The following is a 12,973-nucleotide window of genomic DNA, read 5'->3' as shown; positions in this document are numbered from 1 at the left end:
GTCAGAAATACGACTCTACCGGCAGATTAAAAACACGTCCACTTTCGAAATTATCTGACGAATTTTACCCACCTCTCCATTGAAGTTAGTGAGAGAATTTGAAAGGCTGCTCTCGCTTCAAGGCTCAAAGCTGAAAATCTGTAAATGTGAGCTCTTTAGTAGTTACATTGGCTGAAAGAGGACAAGTTTTCCTACATTTTAAGGTAAAACTTGTTTTTGTAAGTTAAACTATATGAACGTCAGAGGAATTTGTTTGACAATTTAATTGAATATCAGAAAAAGTGCAGCCAGCAGAGTGTGCCACTCTGCTGGCTGCTCAATCATAAAAATCAAGAAGGAGCAACATTTTTCATGTATTTCAAACTGTCACAATTCAAAATTGGCTGAATATTTGAAAAAGCTGAATCATTTGGGAATAGCTGAATGTATTGTGAACATTTTAAAGTTTGAATGGTGTCTCTAGCTGAAAGTATGCTGAAGCAGTTAAGTTTGAAAGAGGAGGAAGCTTTTTAATGATTTGAAAGGATTTACCATTACTTTTAATGGGACAATAATTTGCACAAAAACCTTAATTCATTAAAAAGTATAAAAGTGAGAAATACCAGAAGTCATAGCCATCATTTCCTGAAGGAGATGAACGTTTTGATACCAAAATTGTAGGAATCGGTGAAAGTATGCAGGACTAGTTAAAGGCCAAAAAACCTACGGAAGAACTAAGAAGTTGGCATAATAATAAAGAGAAACAGAAAAAATTTGAATGAAAGTGAGAATGCTGAAAACCTGAATGGGGATAGCTGACCATGCTAAAAAAGCTGAACATTTTGTAGAAAGTTATAAGATGAAGCTTCAAAGCGCCCGAAAGGTATTTTAAATAGGGGCTGGAGCTGGACGAAGGCTTAAAACTACATAAAAGAGAAGAAAAATGCAAAACAAAAAGTGAAAAAAATCAGAAAGAAGAGGAACAATGCATAAACATTTGAAAATTTAGCAGAAGATTATCTGCTGGAGTTTCAAAAGGCCTGAAATATATGTTATAAAGGACCTGCAGCAAGATGAAGGCAGAAAAGTACAGAAAAGAGAAGAAAAATGCAAAAGTAATGGCAGTTGGAAGGACCTGGAGCAAGATGAAGGCAGAAAACTGAAGAAAAGAAGAAGAACAATGCAAAAAAAAAGGGGAACATTTCTGAAAGATGAGCTGCAGGAAAATGTGAAAATTGTGCAGAAAACCAGTTGCTGAAGTCTGGGTTGAACGAATTTGAAGGTAAAAGGACAACACTGGAATGACTGGAACTTGCTGGAAAAACGTAGCAACCGCTGGTCATTGACAACAGACTGGCAACATTTCTAACCTAGAATCTCAAAACGGAGGAGAAACTAATCATGCGTGCCTGCACACCCAGTCCTGTTCAGACACTTAATTTAAGATGACATCAAAATAATAATTCATAGTGCAGGGTTGGTGATGTTGTCGTTGTCCCTGGTGAGTTTTTTATAGTAAATAACAAGATCATGCTACATCTAACCAGCGGATCATTTCTTGCAAGTGTGTCAAAGTGGTATATAGATCTACTACTTCAAATTGAAAACGGAGAAGATATTTAGAGTAAAGACAAGTTACTTTACATCTGTGTTCAATATCGTCAATTAAAAGTAAAAGCTTTCCAGTTAGGAAGAGTTTGTCCGTGGATTAACGCCAGCTGCAGCAAACACTTAGCTAAGATACCCCTGCCCTGGTTTGGCTGTTCGTGACGGTCAGCTATGACAGTCGAGCCTCGATTTTTACATATTTCTCTAAAACTTGCTAAAATAAAAACGATCTAGCTAGATTATGTACACTTTAAGCTCTAAAAGTGAGAAATACCACAAGTCATAGCCAACATCTCCTGAAGGAGCTGAACGTTTTGATACCAAAATTGTAGGAATCGTTGAAAGTATGCAGGACTAGTTAAAAACCAAAAAACGGCGGAAGAACTAAGAAGTTGGAATACTAATAATAAAGAGAAACAGAAAAACAGCTTAACAGCATTCTCACAATAAAAATAATATATATGTGAGATAACAATGGTTGTGCTTGCCGAAGGCAAAGCACACCCAATAATAAAACTAATAAAAACAATAGGTGCCACAGCAGCTTCGCTGCTGCTTGGCCCCTAATAATACCAACAATTACAATAGGGTACCTCCCGACGGAGGAATCCTTATAGTATCATTAGTTATAATACCGTGGCATGTTACGGCGTCATTATAGATTGTTGACATGTTATTCTGGAGCAAAGACGAAGATGAATAAATGATGTCTGATAACCACAATATGCTTGCCGAAGGCAAAGCACACCCAATAATAAAACTAATAAAAACAATAGGTGCCACAGCAGCTTCGCTGCTGCTTGGCCCCTAATAATACCAACAATTACAATAGGGTACCTCCCGACGGAGGAATCCTTATAGTATCATTAGTTATAATACCGTGGCATGTTACGGCGTCATTATAGATTGTTGACATGTTATTCTGGAGCAAAGACGAAGATGAATAAATGATGTCTGATAACCACAATATTGTTATGGTCGTTATATTGTTAGAACTTAGTCAGTTAACACCACAACGATGGCATTAACAATAAGATAGTAATAGTAAGCAACACTCATCATGATTATAATAGTAACATAGGTAGGCTATAGGCTTAACAGCAAAGAAAAGTTTTGGAATTGGCCTAAACAAGACCAAAATAAATCTGTGGAATCCTGGAAAAATGCCAGGGCCAATTTTTTGTCCCAGTCTAGCCCTGGTTGTGGATGGCATGTCCAGAAAAAAAGCCAAGTCACTCATTTAGTGGCAGAATCCATTGTTATGTCTACAAAATTATTTAAGATATAGGCTAGTATAAGTTTAGCTAACTTGCAAATCCTGAGGATAGCCTACTGTAGCAGACCTTTCTATGTGACAACGGACAAGGGTGTTTTGTCCCTCGGGAGATTCCGTAGGCTTGATGTTGAACACATTAGTGAAATCAGTGAGGGCTGTTCGAATAGCGATGTCAAGAAGAGCAGTGGTAAAATACAAGTTATGAAAAGAGACAGCGTCCGTGTCTTTTTGTCCACAGGATCATATACAATTAGATCTAAACCAAACTTACAAAGAGCTCTTGAGACAAAGCAACTTTTTTGTTCTAAAACCTGATTATAAAAAAATCGAAAATTGGAGTACAAGCCTACTGACTGTCTCAGTTTGTCTGTTATTGGAGTCGAAGTTCCATCATTAACTTACACAGCTACTGTAGGCTAATCAACATTTGTAAAAAAAACAACAAAAAAACAGGAAACCTAAACCCAATGCAAACCTTATAATTGTAGTCGGTGAATCGAAAGGCCAGAGTTTGTCCCTGGCTTGGGAACCACAATTCACCTTCGGTTAGATTCTCAGGGAGATAATTGACTTGTTAATATCTGACTCCAATTTTAAGACACGTGCACAAGTGCGTTACCTGTAACCTCGAGCGCTTAACAGTTAATGACATGAAATTCTGACGTAGGTAAAAATCGTCTGCTTGATCAGAGCACCGACCCTAAAGTATGCGTGTTCACTAAACAGTCGTTTATCTCTACTATAATATAGATTTAACCATATAGACCTAGTAGGATATGTAATCGATCACTCAGAGGCTCCGGTAAATTCATTCGGAGCGTGGAGATCCACTGTAAGTGACTCAGAGGCTTTAAGTTAAAACCTACTCGAAAAGTCTATGTTCATAATCAGTTAGCCGCATCAACCAGACTAGATCTAAGTTTTCACCGCCGTAGCTTGATAGATAAGAGAACAAGTTTCAAAGAGAACAAGTAACGTCAAAATGCACAATAATAGTTTATTATCTAAATAGTAAGATAATCAATACAATGATAATGAAATATCATCAAATACAAAACATACCTTCAGAGCAATGGTTAACAAAGGTATTCACAATGAAGACTAGGCGCCTAACGCACCGGAGCTGTATCGTAAACAGAACTTAGTGTTTGGTAAAACTTCTTCCTATATACACCCAAACCTGACTAAAATGGGGACACCGGTCACATGATTGAAAAGTTGTCTAAGGCATACAAATTCAAATTGGATCATTAATCAAGGCTGCAGTAGACCAAGTGGTGCCCTTGCAAGACAAGGGAATATGTTAAACACATGTTGGTCTGCTGCAGGCACAAACTCTGTAAACCCTGTACATGTACATGTTACAGTGTTAAAATTATTACTAGAATGTAATACATAAAATAAGAAACAAAAGCATATCAAACATGACATTAAAGGCTGTTTAGAACAATATTTACAAGAACACAACTTTTAATGATAATTTCAGAGTCTTCCTATGTCCACCTTCCTCTTCAACTGTTGAGACCACCTCTCCAGAGGTGTGTCATTAAGGTGTGATTGTCATTTTAGCATTCATGCAAATCAACAACTGTCCCAGACGGGTGTCTGGGTGACCAGTGACAATGGGCTGCCAAAACAGCCCTACATAACTTACTTCAAATATTAGGCCTTTTTCAATCGCAAAAAGAGCTTGTGGAGCTGTGGAAATATTCTTTATTCTGCTGTCTGTTCTTCTTATTCTTCTGTATCTCACAACAAATGTCTCTCTTTGATTTGAATAATGCAACGCAGCTTCTTTCAACAAGAGGTCAAATTAAATGTCAATCAGCATAAAATTTCCAGTACATTTACATTTAGTCATTTAGCAGACGCTCTTATCCAGAGCGACTTACAGTAAGTACAGGGACATTCCCCCCGAGGCAAGTAGGGTGAACTGCCTTGCCCAAGGACACAACGTCATTTGGCACGGCGAGGAATTGATCCGGCAACCTTCTGATTTCTAGCCCGACTCCCTCACCGCTCAGCCATCTGGCTCACTCCGTCTGACTGATCTGACTCCCCAGTAGCAAATTACATTTTGGGGTGGCACCCGGGGTGGCCAATCAGATGTCAGGGGTGTCCAGTGCTGACCCGGACACCCCTCTGGCTCCGCTACTGAGCGTGTTATGGGCGACAAAGACTCACCCTGTAAGAAATCGAAAAGACATAGGTCGTCAACAGGCGGCCCGCGGGCCACTTGTGGCCCGTCAGCGATTTTATTTGGCCCGTCAAAATATTTCCGATAATAGTTATATTGGATAATTTTTTTCCCGTCTACTTTTATTTTGAAACCGGAAACTGGGTATGGTGTTATTAGCTGCGTTCGACTTCCTGCAGCGCCGGCATCGCCTGCAGCCGCATTCTCAGCTTCAAGGCAGCCGGCTGTCGGTGCTGCAGGAAGTCGAATACACCTATTGACTTTTATGAAGTATTTTTTCGCTACCATAGACATTATGATTGCTACACCTCACGGCTGATATATTGCCTGAGAAAGCCATAGTTATGGCTAGTAATCCTATTCTCACTGGATGAGACAGTATTTATGTGCACCAGCGATGACGACCCACCACTTTGGGATGACAGTGACGACCATGTTGATTTAAGTAATGTCAAAATTCTAAAATGTACTAGAAATAGCCTAGTAATATACATTTACGTTTCACTTGTCTATGCACAAAAGTCACTTGACCCCGATACCTTTAAATAGCCTGACCAAGTGATTGGGCAAAACTAGCCTGTCTAACGGAGGTTGCTTTCTCAGGCAAATGACGAATGAAACAGGCTCGGTTAAAGAAATCCGAGATGCTGGCTATCTTCAGCAGGCTCGTATCTACAACAGGCAGTCTTCCCTGACGTTTCTGAATGGAGTGAAATACAACATTGTGCACACTGCCAGTGAGTAACCAAGTCTGACTCTGCTAACGTCAAAACAGTGTATACATGGGGACGCAGTCTCACTCAGATTGCCAGTTTTAAACAAATCACAAAAATAATCGGACCAGCTGGCTAAAAGCAAAATTCCCATATCTCTTGAAAGCTGCCCTGCTTGACTTTTTAGATGTAGAATTAACTGTAAAACTGTAAAATTATGAATTTGTGACATGACGTGACGACATGGCTGCCGCCCGACTATGCGGTCTGTACCGGGCGACATTCTCAATCAAATTTCAAGACTTTCATGACCCAAATCAAAATTCTAATGTGCCAGATCAATGGGGAATCACTTTATCTCTTGATGATCCGTGTGGTCCTTTTGCCGTTTTAAATGCTATCCTTTCCTGGTTTTCTGCAACCACATTTTGCGCGTATCCCGAATGTTTACAAACAAATAATTGGTCTATAAGGAGGTGTGTCAATCAATTACTTTGAAATAAAAGTACCCTAAGATAGACTCCAAGGAGCCTAGGTCAAATTAGGAGGCTTAAAGTTGAAAAAAGTCCATCATTGCTACTATTCACAATAATAGGCGAGGCTATATTGACAGACCACCAATGGGCTCATTCACATGGTTTATTATCATTAGTTATTTGTAGTAGACCTACCCATTCTCCATGTAGGCCTAGTTGTTGCGAGTGCACGTATCGCAAGGGCACTTATCGCAGCGTCTAAATAGGCAGTAACCCAGACTCTGGCCCGCAATCTCAAAGTTACTTGCCGACCCCTGACATAGGTACTCGTTCATTCAACTTTCAACCTATAATCCATGTTGAATTTACAAAAACTACAATCAAATCTGAGATTTCAAAAACCCTTTCTTCAACAATTGTTTTATTCAATTTAACAGTTTGGTCCGGATTTGAGCATTGGCGAAACTTAAGGTGTCAGAATGATTACAAAACACCAGTCAAAGTTGTCCTGTGTGAGTCTGGCCAATCATGAAATAGCTGTCGTCATTAGAACCCGTGCAGTTGCTCTTGAGAAAATGCGCTCAGCGACACAGCTGCCAGGTCTTGAATCGATCTCACGGTACTTTGATGGCTATGTCACAGTGACCTAGCCTCGGCGCCGTCTCAAGTCGGACAAAAAGTCTAACCAGAATTCAAGTCAGCCAGCTGCAGCGCTGCATGAAGTCAGTCCATGTCAAACGCACCTATTGACTCGGGTCATTTGAGGTCCTCTTGATGATGTAACATCCAGTTTACTGTTTAACCTGTTTACTTCACAATAAAAGTCCCATGTTTACGGTTGTGCCACCCTGACATTTGAGAACATACAAATGACCGGACAAAAGTTCTTCAGTTATCTCAACGGCATTAAAAGCATAATTTTTTTACAGTTTTCTTAGACTGCTTATTTGCACAGGCGGTTGTGCCGTCTGACATTTTGAAAGTTTGAGTTATCAAAGCATAAAATTCAATTTGTTATTTGAATGTACTGAAAATTTATTAAAACTGATTAGGTGTTATAGAATGTATCATGGCACCTATTGTTTTTGTTTGTTTTATTATTAGGGGCCAAGCTGCTGTGGCACTGATTGGAATCGTTAGTTTCTTTATTAGGGGCCAAGCAGCAGCGAAGCTGCAGGTGTGTTGAAGGTGTTGTTTACGCCCACAACTTTTTAACCTTAAGACTGTTTTTCTTAAGTGATTAAGATGGATTCCTTAGATGCAGACGATTCGACTGAACCATGTGACGTCATCGTCGTCCAGAAGGTTTTTCCGTTATTTGTATATAAGAAAAAAACTATTTTTTGAACTCCGATTTTCATGAATTGTAACAGATCATCTTTAGACCATGCCTACAAAAAATATTTTATTATCTGGATTATCTGTTTAGTGAAGCCAAGTATGCCACAGTAGCTGTCTAGCAGTATAATCATAATTGTCACGATAATGTTTCATTCTCAGGGTATTTATACTCAAGAAGAGTTAGGTTAATTTGTGCTTTGTAAATATAATGCTGCTTCATCTAGCCAGTGCATCGGATTTCTTGCATCATAACATCTGAACAGTTTGACACCAAATCACAAGATTGGAGTCTTCTGATTCTTTGTGGCATACCAAGTCATAAAATATAACACTTTCCCGCGTTGGCCATTTTTAATTTTGTCCTAAAATTATATATTTACTGATGCATTGGCTTATCATTACAAAACTCGGTATACGTCTTTTGCACAATGCCATTTAAGGTAATCCAAACGTTTCGGGGTAGCGCCACCGGGTTGCCAAAAGTATAATGCAATTTTTTAAAAGCAAATATTTTTCGCTTTTAAAGTCCATATGGCAGGTAAATTTTTCCAACGAATTTGCGCCATTTGCTTGTTGGTAATAAACATTTAAACTGTTATCCATTGTATTTGATGTTGTTGGGTGTCACAAAATGCAATATGATACGAAAAAGTTGCTACTTTTTGCACAATTTTTCTTTCCCCCACAATGCATTGCATAACGTCACGTTGGGAAGACAACAGACAAAAGTCTGCTTTGAGACCATTGAAATCGATTAGAAAAAAACACTAGGCTAGTATCATCTAATTGGAAAGGTTTTTACATTGTCGGGGAAAATATTTAATTTGGGATGATCTTGGGGGGATTTTACAGGTGGGACTGGAAAGTTAGCCCATAGCTAGCCCAAAGCTAGCATGATGTCTTCTAGATCTAGAAAGAGCTACGTTTTCCCGGTAGTCTATCTGAACTACAACAATATGATTGTCCGGGACAAGTGGATTTGTAGGGCAAGTGGAAGAGAATGTACTTTCCCCACTGGACAATTTTAAACTCAAACAAAATAAAATGGCATGTTACTTGCACTGGCCAGCTTGCAAATACTGACGATAGCCTACCGAAGTTGAGTTAGCCAATGTCGTTAGCGATGCTAGCTAACGTTAGTTTGCTAGCTGTATATAACATTTCACTGGGTCTTGCAGCTGTTTGATTGACTGCAATTATTATCAAATGTTATGTTCTACTACTAGCCATTTGCCTACTTTAGCAAGTCACAGTATTTCCAAGCCCTGATAATGTAACTGAGAAGACTCAGTAAATAATTCCTCTTTCAAGTAATAAGCCCCCGTTCAAGTCAAATTAGCTGCACGGTCTGTAGAGATATTGGGACAAAGCTGCAATACAGTACATAACAGAAAGTGTTTCATTCTGCAGAAATTGTGTAAATGTTTAATGTAACAAATACCGTTTTTTATAACACCTCAATTGTTATCATTTGTTAAATATTACAGCTCATCTTCGTTGGTCAAAGGCACAATGTTTACCCGGACGTGACTTTTGTGGATGGATAAGTGAAACGTAAATGTAGGCTAGTGTAGTGCCTCATAAAGTAATGTCAGGCACTGAATGATCACTAGATATAAAGAAAACGTTGACTTCCACTCGGTGCTATTCACTGACAGTAAAAATAAATTGTAGATGTGCACTGCTGTTCGTAGACGAGCTCCAGAGGTCGTTGCTGCGTTGCTAAATGATAGCAACTCACCAGGAGGACACTTCATCAACTCTCCACTCATTCTCCTCGTTTAATAAATGAATCATTTAATAAATGATATATGAATCATTTATTTGGCTTTGACGGCCGGCTGCGGGCCATCATATACATTACTGGTTCTTGCCACCTCTTCTTCATTCCGGTCAGTCGCCATAGTTCTAGTACAAGACTGAGGCTTCTCTGCTCCACGACTCCCCAATGTGACGTCATCGTCGAATTGCGCTAATATGCCAATGCTAACCCAGAAAATGACAAAAACTGGTCTTAAACACAATTTTGAGACACCATTTTGAGATTTCCTGTATAATATACATACCTTGAGTGCTTTATGTACCCATTAATCGACAGTGGTGTTTAACCTGCCATATGGCCTTCAAGCAAAGTTTTGCTTTGCTTTTTTAGCTACTTAATTTTTCTCTTTTGTGCTCTTGGCCCCTTCATTGCTGCTTGCAGCTATATTTAGTTAGTATATTTTCTACTGTTTTTCCACAACTAGGGTTCCCTTGAGCGCCACAAACCGAGTTCTTAACAGTTCTGGATATTTGCATAATTTCAATAATAATAATAAGACTTTATTTATATAGCACATTTCATACAAGAATTGCAGCTCAATGTGCTTTACATAAAATCTATAAAAATATTATAAATAATAAAAGTAATAAACCCCTTCTGAACACAGGTCCCAGTTTTATCATATAAATAAAAATGTCAAAATATAATATAACTAAACAAAACCCAAGCTCAGGCCTTTTTTTTTTTTTTTTTTTTTCTTGAGCAGTCCAGAACTCAAGCCTGAGCTCAAGCCTTTGGCACAGCAGTCAAGAACCTGTGTTGCTCAAGCCTTTTGATTCAAATCCAAAACACACAATCTCAGACCTTTTGCAGAGCAGTCCAGAACCTGTGTTGCTCAAGCCTTTTGATTACAAGCCGCAGTCTTTGCGGTATCTCGAGCCACAGTCTTTGCGGTTTCCCAATATAAATAAAATGTGACAAAACACAGGCTGCAATCTTTGCGGGAATCCAAAACACAATCAATAAAAACAATAATACAAGTCAAAACACAAGCCGCAGTCTTTGCGGGAATCCCAAAAATCCCCAAATGTATAAGAACATCACAAATAAAAAATAAAAGAATTTGTCACAGATGTTTGTCCCATGTGTTGTGCACATGTAGTTTCTTCATGTGACACCTGTGATTAACTTCAGGAATGGAGTATGGAACGGTGCATCTGTAGAGTATTGAGAGTCGTCCACATTTCCTATGCCGCTGATGTCACTATCCCCGCCGGCCCCCTCAGCTTCTTGCAGCTTGGGACTTGCTGTACTCCATTAGCCTCATTGTTTTGCCCTAAATGAGATGGGACCATTCTCTTTTCCGCTTTTCTCACCTACTTAATTTTTCCCCTTCTCCTTTTTGTGAGTCACAACCACAGGGGGTTTACAGGAAGTTGTGTGGCAGGCAGTAAGGAAATGAGGTGGCAGAGTGGAGTGAGCTGCTGTGAGTCAGATGGCTTAGGCCTATGCCAACCGTGTCCTCAGACATCCACTCCCACCCCTGGAACGTGCACTTGGCCTACTCAGCCTCATTAACAGATATATGTAAAAGCACAGTATTGATTGGTGTAGGTAAGGGCTCTTAATTTTCCCCAAGGCTTTTTAAATCTGTGTGGCCAAGTGCTTTTTAGTCCACTTCAGAGGAAAAGGAGGATGTGATGCCGAACTTGTTTAAACAGCAGTTATTTTTCCATGCAGAATCCTATGTTAGCTAAGCTTGCATTAGCTGCATTGTAGTCATTCAAATTAAATTCATGTATCTCTGCCTCCACCCCTTACTTTATGAAATTAACCGTTATGCCAGAGGGCCTGCATGGCAAACGGCCCCACTGTTAGCCAGGGTTCTGTCACAAACTGAAAAACCGTCTGGGACCCATGTGTCCTGTCACTGAAAACAGACGACGGTGCTTCTGTTCTGCTCAAATATGTAAACAGCAGCACTCACCACATCGCCATGATACGAAGCAAACCCTCACTCCCTCTCTAAACTTCTCTCATATTCTGTCTATACTCCCCCCCACCTCCATCCTCTCCCTCTCTCCAGATGCTTCATGCTCTCCCCACCCTCCCTGGCTCGCACTTCCTTCGCACCACACTCCCTCCCTTTTTCTTTCTCTCTTCACCATTTCAGTTCAACACAGGCCTGAGGCTTTTAAACTTGTTTTAGAGTGCCTTTTTGGGTGTGTTTGGTTAGAGGGATAGAGTGGACCAAACGCTAAATGCTTTGCCTGTTTCAAGTCGTCATTGCTTGAACAGATGCTGGAACAAACAGAACCTGCAAACCCAGTGCTTATAGGTTTTGGCACTAGTACCTATATGACCGATATGTAGGCAACTGAACCGAATCAGAACGCAGATTTAGGTGCCTAATTTTGTGACACTTAAATGCCTGAGCTGGCGATTATAATATTTACTCTCTGGTGCTTCGAAACGGACGCAAGAAGAATCATCACCGCACATGATAAATTATAGCCTACTGCCTTCATGTGGTGTCAGAATAATCGGCAAAATAATCGGCAAAACTCAAAATTCATAGTCGGGAAAAAAATCCAGATCAAGTCGGAACACGGAAAGTCGAAGAACATGACAGACAACAGTGCTTGTAAAAAAGCCGTTCTTTAATGTAAACCTCCATTTTGTGGCTCATTTTTTATTATATAAGTATCGGTTCAGGCACCGTTTAGGCACTGGAAATGGCTTAAAAGTATTGATTTGGCACCGTATCGTAAAAACGATTTGGCACCGTATCGTAAAAACCCAAAAGATACCCAACCCTACTCATACCCCATCACAACCCCGCTCTCCTTCTCTCATATGTTTCTGCCCCTTTCTCTCCCTATGTTTTTCCATCTGGAGAGCTTCAAAGACAGAGCAAGATAAAGAAAGGTGAGAGACAGCCAGAAGTCTGGCTGAGGCTGCAGTTGAGTTGAGGAAGTACAGCCTATGATGCAATCTTCTTTTAGTGGTGAAGGAAGTATGGCCAGGCAGTGAGCAAACGGTCTGTGATTGCAGTCAGTGTCCCACTTTCTTTCTCTTCCTCTTGTGACCCTTTCCCCCCTCCTTGTCTACAGGGCAGTGATGCCGGGCATGGTGATGTTTCGACGGCGGTGGTCAGTCGGCAGTGATGACCTGGTGCTGCCCGCCCTCTTTCTGTTTGTGCTGCACTGCGTATGGTGAGTGTTTGCGTGCTTCGCCATCTCTTTCCTGACTTTTAAGGTTGTGTCTCTGAAACTTCTTTGTGTGTTCCTTGTAGATCTCAAGTTATCTCTGACCAGCCCCCCTCCTCTCCTTTTCTCCTCCAGGTTGGTGGTTCTGTCTGTGGTTCTGTTTGGCTTACCCTATGGTTCTGACCAGTCCTGCTCGGTCACTCTGGTGGACCATGGGCGTGGCTACTTGGGCATCCTGGTCAGCTGTCTGATCTGTGAGAGCGCCATCATGTGGCTGAGCATGAGGGGCAGCATCCTGTACACGCAGCCTAGAGAGGCTGTGCAGTATGTGCTGTACATACGACTAGGTAGGACGTTACATGCACTTGCTCTGTGTGCTTCTATAAACCCCATTAAAGAGGAATTGACAGAG

At 40.4% G+C, this 12,973-nt stretch overlaps 1 protein-coding gene across 3 annotated transcripts in view; it reads left to right on the top strand.

Annotated features, from left to right (window-relative positions):
- dagla (diacylglycerol lipase, alpha) overlaps positions 1–12,973 on the top strand; it is a 69,410-nt gene that overhangs the window by 36,802 nt on the left and 19,635 nt on the right. For all 3 annotated transcript variants that reach the window (XM_047041366.1, XM_047041365.1, XM_047041367.1), the window contains exons 3-4: positions 12,466–12,567; positions 12,697–12,908. In XM_047041366.1, coding sequence (XP_046897322.1) covers positions 12,473–12,567; positions 12,697–12,908 — 307 coding nt within the window. In that variant the 5' untranslated portion in view covers positions 12,466–12,472. The remainder of the gene's footprint in view (positions 1–12,465; positions 12,568–12,696; positions 12,909–12,973) is intronic.

The sequence above is a fragment of the Hypomesus transpacificus genome, chromosome 19 (assembly GCF_021917145.1).
Source record: "Hypomesus transpacificus isolate Combined female chromosome 19, fHypTra1, whole genome shotgun sequence".
In the NCBI taxonomy this organism is placed as follows: Eukaryota; Metazoa; Chordata; class Actinopteri; order Osmeriformes; family Osmeridae; genus Hypomesus; species Hypomesus transpacificus.
Note: the sequence above shows the minus strand (reverse complement) of the source record. Positions and strands in the feature narration are given on the sequence as shown.